Below are 25,156 nucleotides of genomic sequence, written 5' to 3'. Positions count from 1 at the left end.
CCCTTGGTCACCCAGCGCTACATAATTTCACGCTGTGCTATTTGCCTAGCTCACTCCTAAATACAGAGCGAGAACATCAATCCAGCTTGACGTTCTGCCTGAATACAGCCATTAAAACAAAGTTCTTCTCCCTGGGATTTCTGTTCATTACACGCTCCCCTTGAGCAGGGGTTCTCAAACTGTGGGGTGCGCCCCCATTTTAATGGGGTCACCATGGCTGGCATGAGACTTGCTACGGCCCGGGGCTAAAGCTGAAGCCCAAGGGTTTTCAGCCCTGCGTGGCAGGGCTCAGGCTTCGCTTCAGCCCTGGGTGCTGGGGCCCAGGTTACGGGCCCCCCCTGCCAAGGGTGGTGGGGCTCGGGCAGGCTCAGGCTTTGGTCCCCCCTCCCCCAGGGTCATGTAGTAATTTTTGGTGTCAGAAGGGGGTCACGGTGCAATGAAGTTTGAAAACTGCTACCCTAGAGCTTTGCAAACTCTATACTCCACCGCTGAGGTGCAGCTACCTCAAGGGTACAGGATAGCAGCCGCTGGTGCACAGCATGCAACACTGCAGGTGGGGAGAGGACAGTCTTGGCCGTGGATGCTACTTCTATGAAAATGCCATTGGACTATGCAGAGCAGCAACCTCCATGTGCTTAGACAGTGGCGGCCCGTAGCGCTGAATGTCCATGGCCGCACTGTACGGTATCTACTAACTCCCCAGGATCATTACTGATCTGCTGCAGCCAGGTTAATTGCAGGCGACCACGTGACCACCACCTGTCCGTGATGGGGCAGTGACCCTCCTGACCTCAGAGTCAATCTTCAGAGTTCAGTGTGCAGGGACTTTGTCTCTGAGTCCGGCAACGTAACCAAAAAGGGCCAGCCGGTGGAGGCCAATGATAACTTCAGTCCTCTGGAGGCCAGTTCTCAGTGATCTCTTCCCATTGCTGTTTGTGTCATGCAGAGCAGGCAGGATCTATTTTTTTTTTTAAAGTCTCATGTCACAAAGTTCATTGTATCCAATTTCAGTAGGACCGATGGTCTGTGTTTATGGGACAGGCCTGGGAACTTAGGTTCTATCACTGGCTCTGCCAGAGATGCTCACTTTTTCAGTCTGTGACCTTGGACAAGTCATTTGACTGCTCTCTGCCTCAGTTTACCCCTCGATTGGAGGGGGAGTGCTGTGAGACTTAATTCATTGCTGTATTTCCAGTGCTTTAAGACGGAATAAAATTTTCGAAAGCGGCGAGGTTCCCAACATACCAAGATATTTAGGGCCTAAAGTTGCAGATCGGAGCTGAACCTGCTTAGGTATTTTATAAATCCCGGTAGCAGGGCTGCCCAGAGGATTCAGGGAGCCTGGGGCAAAGCAATTTCGGGGGCCTCTTCCATAAAAAAAAGTTGCAATCCTATAGAATACTATATTCTTGTAGGGCCGGGGGCAAATTGCCCCACTTGCCCCCCCCAGGCAGCCCTGCCCGGTAGACACCTATCAGCATCTTTAGTCACCTATGTATCTTTGTAAATCTGGCCCTAAGGGACTTAGGAGCCTAATTCAAAGGACCCTGAGCTCTGAAGTCATTTAGGCCCTCTTGAAAATTTGCCTCAACGGATGGAAGATATTCTGTAAATACAACTATTGTTCTCACTGATTCAGAGGGATGTGGATGCTTCCAAAACTATTGCGGTCCCTCCCTGGTTTGTGTCTCGTTCGGTGAGCCGTAGGTTCACTGCCCTGTTTCATCTCCTCTTTATGTCGACAGAAGAGGTTCAGTATGCTGAAAGCTGACAAAGAGTCCGAAGAGAGGGAGTTGTTAAACAGAACCCCCATTGTGGAAACCAACAACAACTTGGTCTCCATCTCCGAAAAAAATCCCAGTCCCGACTCAAGCCTGACGGAGGTGATCCAGAGCACTGGGAATGCCACAGACTACCCTGCTGATTCCCGAGTGAGGGACCACACTAATAACAGAATCGGTGAGTCTCGTATGCCTTTGCAGAATAGTGTGTGTGTGTGTGTGTGTGTGTGTGTGTTGGGGAGGAGGGAAGGAATTCAGCCCATTTGTATAATTAACTAGCTGCTTTTTAAAGTTTTCATTTACTGTCAGTTGCATGACTTTGGCTCCAAACATTTCCTCGAACAATCAACCAAGCAGCACAGAATCCTGACCCGCAGTGACTGCTGCCAAAGAAAACTGCTTAAAAGGAAATCAAGAGCTGCTGAGATGGAGCAAAGTGGAAAATAAGCAAAGGCCATTTCCTGTGCAGCTGGGGGCGTGCCCAGGGTGGGATTAAGCAATAGAGTGGGTGAAGAGTTAATGACTGAATATATTTTAAAAAAAATATTCATCACAACTCTTCTCCAGCCTGAAAAACTGTTTTTAAACCATGGTGATATTTTTCCCAGTGAGATATTTCACAGGCAGTTTCTGCAATGAGGCTGGAGGGGAAGATGCATTTGAGAGTCTTCTCTCCTCTGCGGAAAATCTTGAGTAATGGTCCAGATCCTCTGCTGGTATAAATTGGCAGAACTCCACTGGATCGAGGCAGATTTACACCAGCTGAGATCTGGCCCTACGTGTATATCTGAAGGAAGGACAAATCTCCACTGGAACTTGTTCTCAATTACAGGGAGACAGACAAGTGCGCAGATTTGAGTTTGATGTTACGAAATGATTTGGTATGAGCGCTTCCCTTTATTTGTTTAAGCACATGTGTAATGAGGAAGGGTCTTTATTAGTGACCAGTGTGATTTCAAAGCCTGGTTGTCAGATAATATGCAAAGTGAGGAGATGTGGGGTGCTGCAGATTCTGTATTGCAGTGGCTACTGTACCCCTTTCAGGAGGCTTTGTCTTGCATACCCCCAAGTTTCACCTCACTTAAAAACCACTTGCTTACAAAATCGGACATACAAATGTCACAGCACATTATTACTGAAAATTTGCTGACTTTCTCATTTTTTTACCATATAATTATAAAAGAAATCAATTGGAATATATATATTGTACTTGTATTTCAGTGTATAGTATATAGAGCAGTATAAACAAGCCATTGTCTGTATGACATTTTAGTTTGTACTGACTTTGCTAGTGTTTTTTTGTAGCCTGTTGTAAAACGAGGTGAATATCTAGAGGAGTTGATGTCCCCCTGGCAGACCTCTGCAGACCCCTGCTTGAGAACCACTGCTGTATTGTATGCAATCCACGCTCTCTTCATGCCTGGTGCAAATGCTGTGAAACACTTTTAAGTGATGTTGATTAGAGGGCACTGTGTGGTCACGGCAGTATGGTTTTTGGAACAAAGCTCCTATACTGTGCTCCACCAGGAAAGGTTATCGTTAAAGTGCAGGCCTGTTGTGTGCCAGTTTTCAAACTGATTGTATGTTTGGACGTCATGGCATCCTGTCAGAGTTCTGCAAACAGCTCTGAGTTAACATTCCCCAGAGAACTTGGCTGCCTGGCCTATTTTACATAACTCACTTGTTCCAGTAGCATCTTGGTGCCAGGCCATGGTACGGTATTCCATGGAAGTCAGCTCCTAGTCTACGCTACCCTGTCCTCGTTAGTGCTGATCTTTTGGAACTAAGTGGCTTTCATAGGTCCTGCAAATGCATCAGAACCTTCCCACCCTGTGAGTAACGCACTTGTAACTTCTACAGAAAAGGACCCGGGGATTACAGTGGATGAGAAGCTGGATATGAGTAAGCAGTGGGCCCTTGTTGCCAAGAAGGCTAATGGCATATTGGGTTGCGTTAGTAGGAGCATTGCCATCAGACTGAGGGAAGCGATTACTCCCCTCTATTTGGCACTGGTGAGGCCACATCTGGAGTATTGCGTCCAGTTTTGGGCCTCCCACTACAGAAAGGATGTGGACAAATTGGAGAGAGTCCAGCAGAGGGCAACGAAAATGATCAGGGGGCTGGGGCACATGACTTATGAGAAGAGGCTGAGGGAACTGGGCTAGTTTAGTCTGCAGAAGAGAAGAGTGAGGGGGGATTTGATAGCAGCCTTTAACTCCCTGAAATGGGGTTCCAAAGGGGATGGAGCTCGGCTGTTCTCAGTGGTGGCAGATGACAGAACAAGGAGTAATGGTCTCAAGTTGCAGTCTGGGAGGTCTAGGTTGGCTATTAGGAAACACTTTTTCACTAGGAGGGTGGTGAAGCACTGGAATGGGTTACCTAGGGAGGTGGTGGAATTTCCATCCTTAGAGGTTTTTAAGGCCCGGCTTGACAAAGCCCTGGCTGGGATGATTTAGTTGGATTGGCCCTGCTTTGAGCAGGGGGTTGGACTAGATACCTCCTGAGGTCTCTTCCAACCCTGATATTCTATGATAACAATGTAAAGTCTGTAAGGCCTGTCATCCCCAGGTACTGCCCCCACCCACAGCACCACTGAACTGCAGTGACCTTTGGGGTGGAGTTTGCCATTCAAGTCATAATGAAGGCTTTGAATTAACTTTCCCATCAGGACCAGGTTTAACATGTTGGACACTATGTTCATGTCCTACAAATCTGTCCTAAAATACCCTTTCCAGCGTAGCTGATCCTGCATTGCCTGACCCCTGATACCAAGTCTCCTGTGCAAGACCGAAAAACAGAGTTCAATTATCCTTCTTGTTACAGCTATCTGAGTTTCCTGTCAATTGAAAACTTTGCTTAAAGGCAGCCTTTTCATGCCGCTATTGGTGTCGCTGTAGATTAAAGCAAAAAAAACCATCTAGTGCTTATGCCCTGGGGTCATACAAGACTCTTGCATCCTGGTAGTTGGCATTATTATTTTCTCTCTGGCCTTTGCAGAAGGGCCAGAACCTTGATCATTGTTACGCAGCAAACATGTCTTTTGGTTAGAGAAGAACTTGAAACATAGTTTATATTGCTGGGGGAGGGGACGGTGGTTCAGTAATCAGATGAGATTTGCAGGAGACGCGAACAAATATTGACCCAAAGCTTTCTATGTGATCCAAAACATTTGGAAATTTTGTAGTATGAAATATCCAGCTCTCTCTTGCACATGGCCTTTTTCCATAACCCTTTCTTTCATTCTCTGTGTTCAGTACTTAGATTCCAAATGAAAGGTGCCTTATGAATAGCCAAGACTGACTATTCATAACTAGCGGGGCACAAACCAAAGGCCGGCATGTCTTAACTATTAATTATAGAGGGGAATTATGGTCGAGATGGGCCAGATCTGCACAGCTAGGCAACCAAGCATTGCAACAGAGGGAACCATCTCTGGCTATCGCCAGAAATGATCATTAGTAATGCTCAGGACTGATTCCTATCTGCTTCCTTCCGCAGACAAAATATACATAATGAAAGCTGACACCGTGATTGTGGGGTCCATTTCGGAAGTGCCCATCAGCAAGAACTGCGCGGTTAGAGGATGTGAAAATGATGCTAAGGCTCAAGAAAACATGGAGGAAAACGAACTTGCAATGCATTATCCGCAGCAGGAGACAGAATCATTTCCAGGAAGTGATGTAATGATTCCGGTGGAGGAGGAGGGCAAGGAATTTCATCACCCTACCACGGCCACTGAGAAGTGATGTCTTGCAGAGCAGCTCTTGAAGACTAAAGCTACAGAGATGCCCATTGTGCTAGTGATATCCAGTGCATTGGGGAGCCCTGAATGCCTTATTGTCTCAGATGCTGGAAGGATGGTTGGGGATCATGGGAGCACTTTGGTACAAGGCGTCAGAGAATTGATTTCATCCAGGAAACAAGACAATCGTCAATAGCAACAAGAAGAATTTACACTTATGGATCACATCAAATATTTCTCTCCACTCCTCCTCCTCACATCCAGTTACAGATGGGACTGAATCAAAACCCCAGGTTTGAACACTCCACAACTCTGAGGACTTTTGGATCCTGATCCAAACCCCACAGCTGCCTCGTCTTTATAACTGAATGGAATAAATCAATTGTGAAAATTCAAGTCAGGCTCCAAAGACTGAAGATTGGGGCCTATCTCGGAATCATCTATTTGTAATTGTGTTGTTCCTATCATTGTTGCCAACTCTTGGGATTTTATTGCTATTCTCACAAAATTTTTTTTCTGAAAGTCCCAGCTCCTGGAGTCATGTGATCACGTGGGAATCTCAGCTCATTTTTTTTCCTTTTAAATAAAAGTTTCTAGACCTGACAGTAGTGGAGAAAAACTTGGAAACATGACCTAAGTGTGTCCTCAAAGCACAGAAACTAGAGTGTAAATAAAACAACATTTATTCATGATTATTTTTTTTAAGCCAATCTCATGAATAGTTTGAAACTGGACTCAAGGTGGACTTCCGTGATTAACTTTTTGATTTTGATAAAGAAAACAGACAATGAAATGTACAAAAAGGTAAATGACTTACAATATTTTCCAGTACTGCATGCTTCACGGGATCGCCAATGCAGTTACTCTGTTTCAGAACCTGTCAAAGCTGCAAGACCGGACAATAGAAAACCAGACATTCCTAGATAGACCTAACATGCTAGAAATAAAATAGGAGAAGACATATGTGAATAGGGAGAAGAGGGAAGAGGAGCCCAAGAGGAAGTGGAAAAGAATGGAGGTCTGGCATTCTTTGAGCCCTCTCTACATCTGTTTTATCCAAATGTATCTAAAAAAGAGGTCCACGTTTCTTTCAATTCAGACTCCAGGGTTTTGATGTTTGGGATTGGCAGTGCCTACATCATGGCCTTCTCCAATACAAGCCAAAGGGTTTTGAATATTTAGATGTACAAAAAGTGAACTTTGCCTCTGAGTCTGAATTAAGCAGGCCTGGTGAATATGAATACAGTCATATAAGGAAAACAAAGGATTTCCCAAAATAAAGATTTTTTTTTTAAAGGCCACATTGCTGGTTTCCTAAAACCATGTCAGTTTCTGCTGCTCTTGGAAGAAGAGCAGGTGGTGATCTGGGAAGCGCTTATTTACATATTATTTTTGTGATCAAATTACGCAAGATCAAATTACGCAACCTCTCATGCTGCCCCGTCTATAATTGTAAATTTAATGCATCAGTGCTGACTGTACTTTCACGTGATTATGGAAAATGAGCTACATGACAACGTGTTTCTTGATAGGTTTAACAAGAAAAAAAAAAAAGGAGGAACCACAGAATTACTACCAGCTCAGTAGTTTTTATATTGGACGGAATACAGTGATGGATAATTGTGCTTCTCTAGTGCATTCAGAAGAACAGTCATACTGCATCATTCTAATGGTCCAGCTAGCCCAGCATCCTGTCTCAGACAGTGGCCAGTGCCAGATGCTTTAGAAGGAAAGAACAGAACAGGGTAATTTCAAGTGATCCATCCCTGTCATACAGTCCCAGCTTCTGGAAGTTGGAGGTTTAGGGATACCCAGAGGTTGGGGTTGCATCCCTGACCATCTTGACTAATAACCATTGATGGACCTATCCCCCATGAACGTACCCACTTCTTTTTTGAACCCAGTTATACTTTTGGCCTTCACAACATCCCCCCGCAATGCATTCCCCAGGCTGACTGTGCATTACATGGAAAAGCACTTCCTTATGCAGGGCTTAATCTGTGCCAGGACTGAGCCCCGACACTCTGGGCTTGGCAGTTCAGAGCCCGACACCTCTGGACTTGGCATGTCAGTTACCTCTTTCATTACAAATTAGCTTATGTTAATTTTCAGCCTGCCTTTTATCTGAGTCTCAGAGCACTTTACAAACATTGGTTAAGCCTCGTGAGACCCATGTAATGGAGGGAAGAACTGTTATGGCTGGGACCAGAGGGACAGAGAGTGTGACTGTCTGTGGACGCAGTAAGGCAGCGCAAGCTGGAGAATCCCAGCATCCTGTCTCGCTGCCTCTAATTCATTTGCAAAATGGCACTAGGTCCCAGCATGGGCAGCTCCTTCACTCATTCCTTCTTGAATTCTCCTTTCCTCTCCATAAAGCTTCTGAGCTGCTCAGTGCCAGTTTCTATTGCTGCTGCACGTGTCTTCAGCTCCTCTGCAGAGTTAAAGAAACCTCTGGTGTGTGCCTTCTCTGTCGTACTTGTTTGTTACATGCAAAAGACATGCTGCTCCTAAAACCAAAAGGCAACAGTCTGGGTCTCTATTGTTCTCAGTGCTCGTCTTCAGTGGAAGCTGCACGTGGTGGTGAAGACGGAAGCAAATTGAAATAACATTTTTCGCTAAAACTTCTTGATATTGTGCAGCAGAAGGTCAGCGCACCAAATATTGTCGTTAAACTAAGAGGCAAGAAGGAAGTGAAACCACAGAGGACAAACTTGCCCAGACTTTCTTCATTTTAACCACGGGTGCCTCATTGTTTCCCAGGGCTCAGCATGGCTTATGGAGAAATGACTCTTTTTTTTCAGCTATGAACACCGACGCGGTTCTGAATAACAGTGCTCATGTGACTGTGATTGTAAGGGTTTTCCACAATAATGGAAATAGTTATAGAGGTGTGTGCCCTGTGCCTATGTTAATCTTGTTAATACAACAGTCTTTTCTAGGGGGATCAAATGCATTTTCTTGGTAGATCTAGTGTAGTGGGTTAAAACGAAAATTTTGCTAACTTTTCTAATGAAAAAAATTAAATGCGCTTTAGTCTGTGGGCACACTTTGTTTTTAATATTCTTGATGAAACTTTGTCTAAAGGGCCCTGTAATTAGGTAAGTGTTAAAGAATCAGATGGGTCCCAGGAAAAGGAAAAGGTGGTTTCCACCCCACCCCACCCCCATTTCAAAGACCAAACAATTTTAACCTTTAAGAAAGCAGTTTGGCAGCTGCAGGTTCCCTCGTCACCAGGGAATGCAATTCACAATCCAAAGGGTCGGATTCTCATTCCAATTAAGCAGGGGTGAAAGTAACTTAAAAGACTTACTGGTACTCTGGAGTCCTGAGCGGGTGGGGGGGCTCAATTGGAAGAGGCAGGGCCTTTAAATCCCCGGGCCCTTTAAATCTTGATTTAAAGGGCCCGGGGCTCCAGCTGTGGTAGCGGCAGGGAGCCCCAGGTCCTTTAAATCACCCCTGAAGCTACCAGCTGCAGAGGCGGCTGGCAGCCCTGGGGCTAGGGGGCGATTTAAAGGGCCTGACGCAGCGGAGCCCAAGGCCCTTTAAATCACTGCCTGAGCCCCGCTGCTGGAGCCCCTTGGGTAATGGCAGCGGCCCAAGGCTCTGGTGGTGATTTAAAGGGCCCTTTAAATTGCTGCCTCCAACACCCAGGGCCACTGCTGGGAGCCTCAGGCCCTTTAAATCGCTGGCCTGGGGAAGCTGGTATGGTCTGGCATGGTGTACCGGCTTACTTTCACCTCTGCCATTAAGGCTTATTTACACCATTTGGGCAACGTGGAAAGAAGCCTTCATCTGGGTGTCTATAAACTTCAGTGTAAATTAAATTCAGGCTCAGAACGGAAAGTTCCCCTTTCTAATTAGAGCAGAAGAGCGGATTTATCGATAGAGATCATACATGTGCTAAAATGTATTGCTTGCTCCCGCGGTGATGTATAAAATATAGCTACAGCGTTGTGACTGGAGGGGGTAAAGGTCAAGTTCGGATGTCACAATCATCTTCTTCACAAGGGCTGAGATATTAGATTGAGGGAAATTGCTTATTTCCTCCCCCAAGTTCAAAGCTGTGTGGGTGCCTACGAAAAAATGGAGCAAGACTGCAGAGCAGGACAAAGCGAGTGAGGCTGGCCCCGGGTTAATGCTATGGGTTATTTTAATTAGGGCGAGATGGAGAAAGGACAAAGGCCACTGCAGTCACTGGGAGTCTTTCTATTGGCTGCACTCGGCTTTGGATAAGGCCCAAAAAAATTGGTTTAAGTCCTGTCTTAATTGATCTTGGGAGGGGTTTGCACACTTATTCGCTTTGATAGGCTGAGTGATTCACATACACCAAGGCCTCCCTCCATTCCCTCCAATAAGTTCCCTCGGCACCACTCTCCTATTCCCCTCTATTTCAGGGACACCCTGAAACTCCCCACAATCTCCACCTGTTAGTGGCTCTTTGGGCACACCCATTCCTTCTTCCCCCTTCCCTGTGGCAGGCGTTTATATAACATCTGTTCTCTCCTTCCCCTAGACCAGGGTCCCCCGTTCTAGCTCCATGGCAGGTGCTTCATTTTCCCCCTTGTCCACCAAGCCAGCAGTCTCCTTTCCCCCCCTATGGGAAGCCCCCAATATACCTCCTTGTCAGTGGCTGTGCACCCCCTCCCCCCCCCAAGATAGGAGTACTGCATTGAAGAGCTGCAGCTGAAGCCTGGAGTATGAGATTACATCATAGGTTAAGATGTTCAGTCTGCACCTTGACTCCACTGGAATGTTTGGAGGACAGGGCTGACTAATAGCTGATTTATTACTCTGCAGGCAACGACTGGAGCAATTTCACAGATGTTTGTACAGTGACCGTGTGGGTTGCTTAGAGTGTGATGCCCATCCCCCCAACATCACAAGTTTAGAAAGTGTATTTGGTGGAGGATGGAGCTGTAGAAGGGATTGGAAAAAAGCTGGAGTGTTAAGAGAGGCAAAATAGCAGATCAGAGAAATAAATAATGAAGGGGAAACAGAAAAGGGACCAGTGAGCTGGAGAAATTCCTGCTGAGACTTCACTTCCCATCCCCACTCCACCCTGCTGTATAGTTCCTGTCTTCCCCACCCTGCCCCCGCAATCTGAGCCCCACCTTCTCTCCCTTCCCAAGAGGTGACTTGAAGCTGGTGGGAATATTCCCATGAGTAAGGGGAGTGGTGTTTGGTCCATAAAACATGACCGTCTTTGCTACAGAGTAAATTCAGACCAGGAAACGTTTATTATACTCATCGACTGTGTCTACAATGGGAAAATGTAGCTTGATGTTAAATATGACACTGGCTAGTGTGGAGCAGGACAAAGCATGTGTAAAAATGTATTAGCTGGTCATGGTTTTCCCCACTCCCACCCAGGGATCGTGTTACTCAGTCACGGTTAACTCTGAAGAGGACTGGGGCATTAACCACAATCAGCTAACATGTTTTTAAACATGCTGTGTCCCTGTCTACATTAGGTCTAAGCCATGTTTAATATCATGTTTTAAAGCCAGTTAGTTGGTCATAGGTAACCTTGGAAAGGTACCCTAGGGTTAATCACAAGTAGCAGACCTGTTCTTAAACTCAATTCTCTTTGTCTGCACTAAAGACAAAATCGTGCTTGGTCGCTAGGTAACATGTTTTCTATCATGAGTCACTTCCCCAGTGTACACAAGGCCTCAGGGATTAGATTCCAATCAGACAGGTGCAGCTGATTGCACTGCAGTTCATGGGTGGAGCGCCAGAAGGGAAAAATGTGTCATCTGCCTTGTAGGAATCTGTCTAATCCATCACACGCGGGTGATCCGCCCCACCGGGCAGTAGTGATGCTAGTGACGAGGGCTTGTCTACACTTACAGCACAGCTGTAGTGCTTAGTGAAGATCCTACCTACTCCCACGGGGGAGCTTCTCCCATTAGCGTAGTTCAGGGCTCTCAAACTGGGGGTTGGGACCCCTCAGGGGGTCGCAAGGTTATTACATGGGGGGGGTCACGAGCTGTCAGCCTCCACTTCAAACCCTGCTTTGCCTCCTGCATTTATAATGGTGTTAAATATATTTAAGTGTTTTTAATTTATAAGGGGGGATTGGGGGTCACACTCAGAGGCTTGCTATGTGAAAGGGGTCACCAGGACAAAAGTCTGAGACCCACTGGCATAGTTAATCCACCTCCCTGAGAGGTGGTAGCTATATCAATGGGAGAAGGCTTCTTGTCGACACCGCTCTGTCTACACCAGGAGCTTGGTCCCCCCCCGGGGATAACTGCATCGCAAACTGGAGTTATACCCACACGTCTGTAGTGTAGACAGGGCTTGTAAGCCATTCTTAGGGGCCCCAGCAGGTGGAAATGGCCTCATTTTAGTATTGCCCCCCCAAATCCCATTCATCCCATTTAATGAGGATTCTTTACCCTCTGTATTAGTGCAGCTTGGGGTGGGATATTTTTGGTTTGTGGAAACAGTGCAAGGCAAGCAGTAGCCCTTGGCGGCCAGCAAAAATATTCTTGCTTCAGGCTAGCGCTGGCCCTGAGCTGGCCCAAGCCTTGGGCGAGCCCCATTTGCCCTGCCCCAAGCCCAAGGCACCTGCGATCCACCCTGTGCCATGCAGAGACGGGACTGACTTTTGGGGGGACCGGATCAGCCTCCTGCAACCTGCCTTATTCTCTTGGCTCCCAGAAGCCCCCTCGGATAGGTGTGGACCCCCCCAAGTACTTCCCACCCTGCAGGGCCACAGCTGCCCCCGCTCCAGGGGAAGTGGGCGGGGTAGGATAACCAGACAGCAAGTGTGAAAAATCAGGATGGGGTGTGTGGGGGGGTAATAGGCACCTAGATAAGACAAAGCCCCAAATCTCGGGTCTGTCTCTATCAGATCAGGCCCTCTGGTCCCTGGGGGGGGGGGGCTTTTCCTAGCAGCCCCACCGCTTAGCCGAGGGGGAGGGAGGGGCCGAGGCTTCCGCTCAGCCCTGCCGCGGGGGGGCTGTCCCACAGCCGGCCCCGCCCCTCGGCTGGCGGCCGGCGGCGGGTTTCAGTCGCGGCGCGGCGGGGCTGCAGGAGGGGGCCCGGCTGGCTGGTGGGCGCGCTGCTGCTGCACGTGGGGGGCTCGCAGCCCGGCAAGGTGGGTGAGCGCGGCCCGGGGAGCCCGCCGGGGCTCCGGCCCTTTCCCGTGACGGCGCCCATTGACTCAGAGCGGGCGGCTGCTGGGAACCCGGAGCTGGGAGGGGGAGCGGAGCGGGCCGGGCGCCCGTGCTCGGATCCGCGCCGCCCGCCGAGTCCTGAGGCCTCCCGCACCCCCCATGTGTGGGGCAGGCCCCTCTCCCCCGATTGCTTGGTTACTTCTCGCCGTAGGGCTGCAGTCATTCCACCGCCCCCCCCCCTCCCTTCACCCAGCGGCCAGACGTGGGGAGACTTTACCAGGTTCCGCAGCTGGGTGCCCCAACCCGTGGTGCAAAAGCCCCCCCTTTCCGTGCACCGAGCTTTGGGTGCATCCTGCTCATTCTTCTTCTGTTCACGCCTGTGCATTGCGGTGCGGCTCGAAGGGCCCCTCCGAGGTTGCGTGCTGTGCAGAGCCAGTCTCCTGCCCCCGAGAGATGAGCACATCTGGGGGCTGGCGTGTCTGCTCTGCACCAGAGAGAGACAAGAGATTGCTCATTGCTTTACTGGTATGACTACATGCAGCCCTCAAACGGCCGCTGCTTGTGCCCTTCGAGCGCTGCAGCCCCTCAGATCCCAGCCAAGCGTTAACCCTTTGCAGCGTTGCAAATGTCACTACTTTTTAAAAAACATTGTTACCCTTGGTGGGTTCCCTGTTTGGGGAATCTGCTTTAGCACTATATCCGCTTCCTTAGGCTGTTTGCTTATTATGCACAGACGAAGTGCACCCTGGCAGGTGCAGAATAAAAATCTGCACATTATTTACTGTGTGCATTAAACAGGAACCTTTGGTTGTACTTAATAAGACTTTAAAATCTGCCCTTATATACATAGAAAAGTCCTTTGATTTCGATCCACAGCCTGATTTGGAGCTGCAGCTGGGACCCTTCCACTTTCTGTTATGCTTCTGTCTAACAGAGCACATAACTTTTCAAGTAAGAAACCTTGGAAAGGCCATTTTGACTTTGAACGTTGTGTTTACACACTATATTGATTTGTTCCTGGCAGTGGACTTTTAGCAAGGATAAATACAATGACTGTGGTGGTGTACTCAGATACTGTGCAAGGGAGACCATATACATACTTTAGATCTGGGATACTCAGATCTCAGTGGTTCAGGAGTGAAATTAGCAATCAACATTACCCGAAAGAGCTGTAGCAGTGTGAATTCCTTGTTTCATTTACTGTAGTACTATTCATAGTCAAACAGTATGACAGGGGAAATACTTGTGTTTTTATTTTTATATATATACACACACAATTCTCACAGCAAATAAGTTGTTAATTTAACTTAATTGGTTAATAACATACTAAAAGCATCCTGATTGGTTTCTGATTTAATTAAATGAATACAGGCACTGCAAAGAGCCACAGGAGACACATTAAAGAACCACTTGTGGCTCTTGGGCTTCAGTCTGAGCATCACTGCTTCAGAGAGAGAGTTTCCGTGAAGCTTTGTATGGACCTGGTCTCGTGTTCCTTGCACACCCCGATCTCCCATAGCCTGGGATGCGCAGAAAATCCAAGATTTGGCTCTCTGATGTTTGTTTATAGCAAATGTAGAAGTCTGGAGACCAGAATGATTTTAGTGAACAGGACTAGGAATCTGGAGAAAAGAGCACCAGAAAAATTGAGATATTCAAAGAGCTGAAAATAGCTTCCAAGCAACTGTAGGTAGTAGGGGAGGGACCTGGATAACAGGACCACAGTGAAGGTGAGATGGGGTGAGCTGTAGGACCTTGACACTGATCTGCATGCACAGTACAGTAATGAGGGATCTGCGGTGTCATTTGCCTTTCTGATATTTAGGAAGAAGTGATTTTGTAATAGTTTTAGTGACCTCTGATTCACATGTTTAAAATATTTATACAGTATAACGAACACTTTATATAGGCTAAGGAGTCTTGGCTGATGTTCTCTGAATAGGTACAGAATTGGACATTCATAATTTCCCTCTATCATGCTGATCTGTACGTTTGTCTTAGTTGTTTCAAGATCTAAAATATTTCCTATGTAGGGGAAGCTTTGATGGGATGTGCAATTTATTTCTGTATTTCTTTATATTAATTTAGGGTTTATAGGATGAAAAGCTAAAGTGACCAGACAATCAGGGTGTGTGTGTGTGTGTGTGTGTATATATACACACGGAGTTACACAATGGTATTTTATATATATTACACCTGCAGTTATACAGTGGTATTTTAGAGGGACTGGATACCTTGGTGGATTGGTAACGGTTTAGCAAGCTTTTCAGCTATCGTTTTCCAGTTTGAATCTAGCCCAGGTAAGTAGTGACTGAAAGCAGTTAGCATTTGGTTGCCAGTTTGCCTGCTTTGTGTCTTAGTCTTGTGGTGCGTCTCATCACCAAAATCCTCACAATTAGCCCTGCTTGTGCCCCTTGCTGGCAGCTTCAGCGAGGCCCAAGATCGACTGGGTAATGGATAGTGAACTCCTTTTTCACTCCTACACATGGTCCCACACTGGTGGCAGAGAACTGGGGAAGCTTTCACCATCACTGCCCATGCTGTACCCATTCTGTTGTCATACAGGGGTATTTGGTCTTTTTGGGGCTGTGAATCTTGCACCTTTCATCAGCAAAAAAATAAAATAAATAAATCGCATGCAGATCTGGGGGGAAAAAAAAAGAGGTCATTTCAGAAACATTGCAGCCACCATAATGATGTGGAAAAAAGAGATCTTCTGCCCATTATTGCAAAATGTGATCAGTTCAAAGAACCGGTGCATAGTGGGGCTAATGAAAGCTCAGCATTTTATTTGCTGGCAGGAGGGTTCAGTCAGGGGAAGTTAGCAAAGCAAATAGCTCTTGAATGACACACTTTTTCTTGGTTTGTTTTTCTCATTCAGTCTGAGATACTTGAAAGATTCTTGTCAAAGTCTGCACTTACCCACAGGAACTGAGCCTAAATCTTGCCGTTTAGAACAATTCAGTCAACCAGTGTTTTTAATAGAAGTGGTTTCAGCAGCCCGCAAGGGCACATGCCTTTCACTGGAAAGCTGAGTGTCTCTGGTCTCTCCCCGGTGACCCATCCTGTAAGTGATAACCGGTTTCTGAGGAATTTCCATTTAGATCTTGGCAGGATGAGTGATGACCATGATACAAGGCCTGGGCAGCTGAGAGATGGGAATCGGGCGGGAGGTTGTTAAAAACCCAAAGCAAGAGGCTCAGGATAACCGTGCTGATTTCCCCAGCTTGTCTCACCATTAGGTCTAGGGGCTATGTGCCACTGCTAGCTGGTGGTTGCACACATTTTCATTTGTGCTGCAATGATGAAGGAGTTCTGTGGCTAAGAGACTGTAAACAGAGCTGTGCAAAGCCATTAGTGTCACAGGGAAAACAGGAGGATCGTGCTAGAGGGCAGGACGAGAGGCAATGGGTTCAAACTGCAGCATATCGAATTTAGATTGAATCTCAGGAAAAACCTCCATTCTCCTGCTGTTCTTACAGGAAGGAACAGACACCGAGGGAGGTCGTGGAAGCTGCTTCACTGGAGGTTTTCAAAAGGAGGCTGGAAAGCCGTCTGCCTTGGGTGGTTTAGCCACAACAAATCCTGCATCTTGGCAAGGGGTTAGATTGACCCTTGTGGTCTCTTCTAACCCTGTGATTCTGTGTTTAACATACTGGCAAAAAATGTCACTCTAATGTTTGCAGTTTGTTTGATCCATAGTCATTTTTTCCAGTGACAGGTATGGGAATGCTGAGACTACCAGGCCTGCTTTTAGTTAGGTTCTTCGTACAGCATCATTTTCGGAATTCCTTGTATCTAGAGATGGGCCCAAGTTGCCAAGTTTGGAGCCATCTCTGAATTTTCCCAAGGGCCATGGATACAGGGTTTGGGTTTGGCTGGGAAGGTTATGTCTAGATTACAATTAAAAACCTGTGGCTGCCCCATGCCAGCTGACTCAGGCTTATGAGGCTTGGGCTAATCATCATGATCATGATATTCCTATTACGCCTCTGACATTTAGGGCAGTGACGAAGCTCCTCCACTCCTGTCTGTTTCTGTCAAGTCTTTCAATGGTTCCCCAGCTGAGCTCCACGATTTTCAGCTCGGCTTCCACAGCTCTTCATCGTGTTCTTTTCAGGCAGCCTCGTTTTCACGTGCCTTCAGGTGTCCATCTTATTGCTACTCTGGAATCAGCTTCCATCCGAAGCACATGACTGATCCATCTCCAATGCCTCCTGGCAGTGATGGTGCTCAGATCCTCTTGGCTGCACTGTGTCAATAGATCTTGGTTTGAGATTGTTCTGGACCAAAAGATACGGAGGATTTTTCTGAGGTTGTATGGTATGAAGACAGTTTGGACATGTCATACGTTCTTATTCCCCAGCATTCTGCACTATAATGTAGTGTTAAAATTACGCAGCTCTGATAAATCTTGAGTTTGGTTTTGGTGTTGTATTTTGATGATTTCCAGACTGTATTTAAGGTCCTGAAGGTGTTCCTGGCTTTACTGATTCTGTTCTGGACGTCCTGGCTTGTTCCACCGTCCTGGATGATGGTGCTGCCCAAGTATGAGAATGTTTCTACATTGGTGAGAACATAATCCTCTATCCGTACTGGTGATGATGAGGCAATATTAAAGGTCATGATATCTGTCTTACTGAGGTTGATTTTCAGTTCAATTTGCTGGCTGAATGCATTGAGTTGAGTTGTTTTTTCTTGTATATGGTGTTGGGTATGTGATAGGAGAACGACATCATCTGCAAAGTCCAGGTCTTCAAGGGATGAGAAGAGTGTCCATTTAAAACCTCTTGGCATGACTTCTGTTGTACTCTGCATTACCCAGTTGATGATGATGTTGAAGAGGATTGCAGACATGAGACACCCCAACGTACTCCTGTTTTGACTTCAAAACTGAGCTTTCTGTGATCAACACTGCATGTAAAGTTGAAATAGAAGCTTTTGATGATGTTGATTATACGGAAAGGAATTCCATATGGCTGCAGAATGCGCCATGGGCTGGTCCTCTGAATGCTATCAAAAGCCTTCTTAAAGTCTATGAAATTCATGTAGAGTTGCCATTGCCAATCTGAGCACCGTTCTATTATGTTTCACAGAGTGATGATCTGGTCTGTGCATCCACTCCCTTTCCGAAAACCAGCTTGCTCTTTTCCAAGAACGCTATCAACTGCCTCTGGTATACGCTGGACTATGATCTTACACCGTACTTTGCCTGGCACAGAGAAAAGTGTGATACCATGCCAGTTATTACAATCACTGAGAGTTCCTTTCTTTGGTTTCTTCACTATAACCCCACTGGTCCACTCATCTGGCACTTTTCCCCTTTTTTTAGGTGTGTGGGCTCCGTGTGGCCTGAGCCTGAGCCCAAATCTCTATGCCACAATTAAACAGCCCCTTAGCTCGAGCAACTGGCACAGGCCAGCTGAGGTTGTCTAATTGCAGTGTAGACGTACCCTTGGAGAGAACCAGCTGCAAAATTCAGATCCAGATCCCGTTTTCTCCCAAGGACGGGACTATTAAGATCTGGGTTTTACCGTTGGCCCATCTCTTCTTGTATTATTTCCTCTTTGTTTCCCTGGTTGACGTCAGGGGTGTGGGTATTATGCAGAGAAATTGGAGTCTCAGAAGGAGCACAGTGCATTATATGCAAGAGGAAGGAGACCAGAATAATGCGCTAACGCCCTTTGTATGATTCACAGTTCAAATTATATTAAGCAGGAGTTAAGGTTGTAAGGGAGAAAATCTAAATAGGACATTGTAGTTTAAAATACACAAACGCTGCAGAGCCAGGAAATTCTATATTAAAAATCCCCCAAATGCCACATTACAAGAAGCCTTTATGAATGTTTCCCCTTAATTTTGTATAACCAGAACTTCTCCTTTTACGCCCTCTCTCTGGGTGATCTCGTCTCCTCACATGATTTCGTCTGCTATCTTCACGCTGGTGACTTGCCTGTTGTCTTCTTCACTCCCACTCTTCCCCTCTCCATCCAATCTTACATCTCCGCCTGTCTCAGATACCTCTTCCTGGATGTCTCACCATCAGTTTATACTTAATATGGGCAAATCTGCTTCCTTCTTTTTTTCCCTCTGCAACTTTCTCCGACCCTCTTCTCTGCCAATGTTGACACCAGCATTCTCCATGTGCTTCGGGCCTTTTGATCTGGTGGTCATCTCTGATTCCTCCCTCTCCCGTACTCTGCACAAAATGGCAACTGTGTGTAATATCTACCATCTTTTTCTCATGACCCTTCTCATCTTACGTTGTAAGATTTTAGGATTAGGGACCATGTCTTTATATTTGTTTGTCCAGCTCCTGTCATCTCGGGTTCCAGATCTTGATACGGGCCTCTGGACGCTCGGGACTTGTCCACACTTAGAGTGCTGCTGTAGCGCTTAGTGAAGACGCTAGCTATGCCAACGAGAGAGCTTCTCCCATTGGCACAGGTACTCTGCCAACGCGAAAGGTGGTAGCTATGTCGCAGGAGAAGCCCTCCTGTTGACACAGCGTCGTCTACACCGGGAGTTTGGTTGGCATAACTGCGTCATTCAGGGGTGTGGATTTTCCATAGTTATACCAGCATGGGTTTGTAGTGTAGACCAGGGCCTAGTCAGTGAAACTGAGTGTTGTATCGGCACGTGCACAGATATAGTCCCATCAGAGAGTAATGAAACTTTAAGGTGCTCACCAGTATCAGAATTAGAGGAAAAATAATACAATTTCATAACTGTTCTTATAAAATTCCACATAGGTGTTGTTAACATTTACTGTGAGCCTGCATGTACAAACTTTGTGTCTGTATGCCCCAGAGCAGTATAAGTCTTAGTTAATATACACCAATGATGGTTAGCAGAGCAAGGTCATAGAAAACGAACAGGATATGTGACTAAAATCTCAAAAGTATGATTCTCACCTTCAACATATTGTTGAATGTTGGTATTAGAAGATGTATCATCAAAAGTAAACCAAAGTTAGCTATCAGCAACAAATCAGAAAGCCACTGACAGCTGTGGTCTCTTAAGCATCTGTCTCTGGATCTGATATTACAGACTAGATCAAGATACAGTATTATAGACAAGGACCAGTAAAGAAAATCAGGTGGCTCGTAGGATTTATTAAGTATTGTTGACTGGATTCTGATTTTGTCTGTCAGACTAGCTCTGCCCCTTGGGGTTACACCAGGTTCACATCAGTATGACAGCAATCAGATTCTGGCACTGCATCTTCAAGCCAGACTGTGGGCCAGATATTTTTGGACACTTACGTTGTTTTTGTGGATTATAAATGAGTTCCATGCATAATAAAGTTTCCTGCTTTCCTAGTTTATGATGGGAAAAATGTGCTCGGATACTATGGTGATAAGAGAAGCTAGAAAAAGAAAACCCATAGTCGTAAGAAAGAAAATAGAGACGTTTTGGGAGCTGATGGTCAGGGAAGGAGAGTTGTACTGTCCATTGCTATCAGAATATGCCAAGCTCCTAGTTTATAGGGTGAAATTCACCCTTGTGCAGAAGACCCCGCATTAAATAGTTCAGAGGCCTTATTCTGGCCCTCTTTACTCCTAGAGAGTACAGGATGGGTGAACTATTCATACAGTGGACCCAAAAACTTGTCTTAGAGCAGGGGTGGGCAAACTACAGCCCTGGGCCGTATCCAACCCTTTAGATGCTTTAATCTGTCCCTCGAGCTCCCGTTGGTGAGCGGGGTTGGGGGCTTGCCCTGCTGTGGCACTCCAGCCAGGGAGCGGGGTCGGGGGCTTGCCCCACTCTGTGTATGCTGTGGCTCTGCACAGCTCCTGGAAGCAGCATGTCCCCCCTCCGGCTCCTGCACATAGGGGCAGCAAGGGGGCTCTGTGTGCTGCCATCACCCCAAGCACTGCTTCTGCAGCTCTCATTGGCTGGGAGCCACGGCCAGGGGGAGCTGCAGCGGTGGCACCTGCATACGGGGCAGCGTGCAGAGCTGCCTGGTTGTGCTTCCACGTAGGAGCCAGAGTGGGAACATGCCAGTGCTTCTGGGAGCTGCTTGAGCTAAGTGCCACCCGGAGCCTGCTCCATGACCCCCTTCCGCGCCACAACCCCTGCCCCATCCTTGATCCTCCTCCCACCCTCCAACCCCTTGGTCCCAGCCCAGAGCTCCCTCCTGCACCCCCAGCCCCACCCCAGAGCCCGCACCTCCAGCTGGAGCCCTCACCTCCCTTCTGCACCCCAACCCCCTGTCCCAGCCCAGAGCCCCTTCCTGCATCCTGAATGCCTCATTTCTGGCCCCACCTGAGAGGCCCCCCCCCCCAACGCCAATTTCATGAGGATTCCTGGCCTGCCATACAATTTCCATACCTGGATGTGGCCCTCAGGCCAAAACGTTTGCCCACCCCTGTCTTAGAGCAGTGATGGCAGTAAGTGATTTTGAAGAGCTCACTGCTTTGAGTGTAGGTCTTCGGGCCTGGTTCCGATCTCAGTTACACGGGCGCAGCACCCCTTGACTTCAGTGAGAGTTGCCACCATCTGAGGGCAGGATTTGGCCTTGACAGTATTTGTCCTCCAAATTACCAGCTCAGTTATTTTAAATCAAGCTCTATATTTTCCCCTCTTGCCGCTGAACAGACTGCGTCTCTGAACCACAGTCTTTTCCATAGCAACAGGTTCTGATGTTAGAGTGTTAGATGACTTCATTGTGGTTTACCTACAGGCGGCAGTTCCTGTTTAAAATCCTCCACTTGACTCCTTGAATTTGGAGACACATTTTAGTGGAGTGTTACCCGTTAGTGCTGTGTAGTGACACCCAGGGCTGAAATGGAGACGTTTCTGGCTAGAGTGGCCTGGGGGCAAATCTCCCTGAATGTTGGGGAGGACCCTTCTCTGAACTTCTGAGCTGGTCAGTCCTCCCTGTTACATGGAGCCTACTCAGTGCTTCCGTCCCAAGCCCCTCACGCTTTGGGGAAGGGTGACTCCCAATCTGGATTTGAACTTTACGACCCAGGTCCACCTCTAATACGAACGTTAGGGCCTGGATTGTGGTTGGGTGTGTGAGGAGGGTGAGCCTCCTCCCATCGGGCCCAGCAGGGAGGCCAGGCACCGTTGCAGTCCCTGGGGTGCTAATCCCCCAAAGGGGGGCAGGGAGGAGATGGCTCAGCTCCATTCTGGGAGTCTTTGAGCTCAGGTGTGTTTGTAAATATGTGTTTTGATGAGCTACCCGCTGTGGCCCTGGTTGTTACAGAAGCTGCTGCTAGGTCCCTCATAAGCCTGTGGTAGGTTAGAGCGGGGGCGGCCAACTTGAGTCTGAGAAGGAGCCAGAACGTATCAATGTACATTGCCAAAGAGCCACAGTAATACGTCAGCAGCCCCCCATCAGCTCCCCTGCCCCGTCCCAGTGCCTCCCACCCACCGGCAGCTCCGCCGATCAGCACCTCCCTCTCCCTCCCTTCCGCCCGCCGCGACCAGCTATTACGTGGTGTGCAGGAGGCTCTGGTGCGGAGGGGGGGAGAGCGAGGGCATGGCCGGCTCGGGGGAAGGGGTGATGTGGGGGCAGGGCCTGGGGCAGAGCAGGGGTTGAGCAGTGAGCACCCCCCCGGCACATTGGAAAGTTGGCGCCTGTAGCGCCAGCCCCGGAGTCAGTGCCTATGTAAGGAGCCGCATATTAACTTCTGAAGAGCCGCAGGTTGGCCACCCCTGGGTTAGACCATCAGGTTGCTGGGAGTCTGTAATACACCCTGCAGAGTGGAATGCGCTGTAAGCATTTGTGTTTTTAACTCCATAGGGACAGAGTTCTGGGTCTCTGACTTCTTGCATGTAACCTCTCGTGCTCTGCCTAATGTCCTGGGCATTGCCTACTGTACCGTACTTCCCCTCCCTGTGAACTCGGCTTGTCCCCGTTTGTCCTGCTGATATTCCAGCACTGTAGCAACATGCCAACGTTTGTTCAGCTAATGTACAGAGGTGGCAGTAGAAAACAGTTATGAAAGGGCGAATCAAAATCTCTGGTGTAAGTGTCTCTGCCTGCTCTTGGGAAATGAGTTTTGCTTCCACTGACGACATTCAGATGTTTCCATTCTGTTCGTACGAATCTCTGAAAAGTCTTTCCTCCTCACATGCTACTGTCTAGTCTGAGCAACTCTAAAGTTGACCCTAAGTATTCAGCGCAAGGTTCTTCTCAAACTTGTCTCGTGCCAAATTGTTACTCTGGGTTATGATTAACTTGAATCTGGGATCAGATTTTATTCCTGAGTGATGGTATGAGTCACATCAGCCCATGAAAGGGTTTCAGATTTACAGCATTCTTTTTCAAGTGAAGAGTTTATTTTCATAATACAGGTTAGGTGCTGTAATTAGAGGTACAAATTAAAGCAGAGGGAGAGATGACTTGCACAAAAATTGGGTGGAACTGAAAAATTTTAGGTCAGACCCTGGCCCCTGCTGCACCTGTGTTCTGTCACTATCCCAGTGGAGAGCCGCCATAAAGCCAGTGGATCTGAGGATTTGCCTGGCATAACAGCTTCTACACTGGCATAACAGCTTCTGGTCCCTGACTTAGGGGGCAAGGGTGGGAAAAGGGGAATCGTCCTGTGGCCAGGTAACATAGCTTTAGGACAGCTAAACATCAAATGAGAGGCCTAATTTTGTCCTTGCACAGCGGATCTGACTGAGTGTTCTTAACTGTGCCCTTGCTTACCCCAGAGTAAATAAGAACTAATTCCACAGAAGTTTTAACAGTGAGATTAGAACCCAGCCCATTGTATTCTGCCGAGAAGTCAAGTCCAAAGTGATAAGATTCTTTTTAGTTTAGTTTGGGATTAATTGACAATTTCTTAACAGTTAGTCAGCAACAGCCACCACTAATCAGATAAACTTTGTGTGATCGTATCAGTCAATAGATGCACCGTGTCAAGCAAAATTTCTGAAAGGCGGATGTGAACCCATTGAGCAACAGGTTTTTCTGTCTCTCCACCGCTTCCAGGGCAGTATTGCAACATCTAAAAGACAGTGCAGAAAATGAGACAAGACCGTGTCTTGCCGGGAAGCCTCACCAGCAGGATAATTTATGATGTGGTTTGTTTTATTTCTCTCTCTCTCACTCTCTGTTTTTGAAGTGAAGGTTTAAGATTTAAAAAGTTCCTTAGGTGTGTTTGACTTAATACTGTTCACCATGACCTGACCGGAGAACTGCAGCTACTGCACTCAATTGGCCTCCTCTTATTAAACAAGGGAAGAGTTTCAACTAAAAATACTGTGGCCAGCAGCGAAGCCTTCAGAAACTATTTTCCTTTGCTAGCTTTTGCAGCAGAAGTGCTGTCAGCTCACATTTGCAAATGGTGTGGTTTCTCTATTACTTGTTACTCTTCCTGTGAGACTGCTATAGCAAGCCCAGCATTAACGATGAGCGCTGAACCAAGACGTTTTTGAAAATATTTTTTTCCTTTTTATATAAATGAGAATAATAAGAATGAATCAAGCCTCCTGCTGGTGAAAAGGGGCTGCATTGTCTGCCTCAGAGTCCCCAGCCCTTGACTGTAGCTCAGGAAAGGGAACGTGCTCACGGCTTTTGGAGCCTATTATAGCGGGAATGTGACTCCTTTAAAACTGGCTTTGTTCTTACGCTACAAAACTTGAAAAATGTTTTGTGCCTCCAGCAGCCAGGCCTGACCAAACCTATCGTCCAGGAACTATGAGAGATGAAGTGTGGGGGCAATATCCTAGTGAAAAATTCAGCTGTCGGGAAGGTGGGATACCTACCAAGGTGCCGCTCAGCAACTCCCCTTTTCTATCAGCCTCTGGGGTGTAGGGATCTAATACATTTGAAGACCTTCTGTGGCTACTGAAAGGGAGAAGGGGCTTCCTGTCTGCCTTCTCCACCCCGTCCTGGAGCCTCGTGGATGTTGAGGGGTCTGTGCTATTCTACCCTTTCCCCGAGAAGCCTGTCTGCTGTAAGCTGTATTTGTGCATGGTTGGGTGCTGGTATGGGGCTGGGGACTCTGCTTCTCTATTCGTCCTTTGACCTCTGGTTTGGGACCCCCCCCTGCTCCCAGTGAATGTGCACATTGGTTCAAAGATGTCTCAAGTAGCTGCAGATTGAAAGTGTCCTGATTCAGGTCAGTTTCTCAGCCACCCAGAAGGTCTACAGTATTTTGAAGAGCCATTGTGAAATTGACCAGAGTCCTGTCAATGTCGCTTTGCGACAGATGCAGGAAGGCAGCCTACTATTGCTTTACATTCACTAGATTTTCTTCACAACCACCGTAAGGAAGGCTACGATTTAATCATGGGTATTTTTTGTAAAAGTCATGGACAGATCCTGAGCAGTAACCAAAAATTCACGGCCCGTGACCTGTCCATGACTTGTACTATTTACCTCTGCCTAAATCTTAGCTGGGGGGCAGGGCAGGGGCACATGCTCGCGGGGAGGCCTGCAGCATCAGCTGCCAGGGGTCATCGAGACCAGCTGCCAGGAGCCCCCCAGGGCCGTCCACCCGCTGTTGCTCCGCCGCCCCCAGGACTGCTGCTCAGGTGGTCCCAGG

The 25,156-nt window shown here is 47.5% G+C and overlaps 1 protein-coding gene across 1 annotated transcript in view; it reads left to right on the top strand.

Moving 5' to 3' along the window:
• LOC120388032 overlaps positions 1-25,156 on the top strand; it is an 83,414-nt gene that overhangs the window by 31,010 nt on the left and 27,248 nt on the right. The window contains exons 10-13 of the mRNA XM_039509570.1: positions 1,746-1,959; positions 5,280-5,523; positions 6,246-6,327; positions 12,440-12,628. Of these exons, the coding sequence (XP_039365504.1) occupies positions 1,746-1,959; positions 5,280-5,523; positions 6,246-6,327; positions 12,440-12,628 (729 nt within the window). The remainder of the gene's footprint in view (positions 1-1,745; positions 1,960-5,279; positions 5,524-6,245; positions 6,328-12,439; positions 12,629-25,156) is intronic.

Source organism: Mauremys reevesii, linkage group 21 (genome assembly GCF_016161935.1).
Source record: "Mauremys reevesii isolate NIE-2019 linkage group 21, ASM1616193v1, whole genome shotgun sequence".
In the NCBI taxonomy this organism is placed as follows: domain Eukaryota; kingdom Metazoa; phylum Chordata; order Testudines; family Geoemydidae; genus Mauremys; species Mauremys reevesii.
The sequence above is the reverse complement of the archived record's forward strand: the minus strand, read 5'-3'. Positions and strand labels throughout refer to the sequence as shown.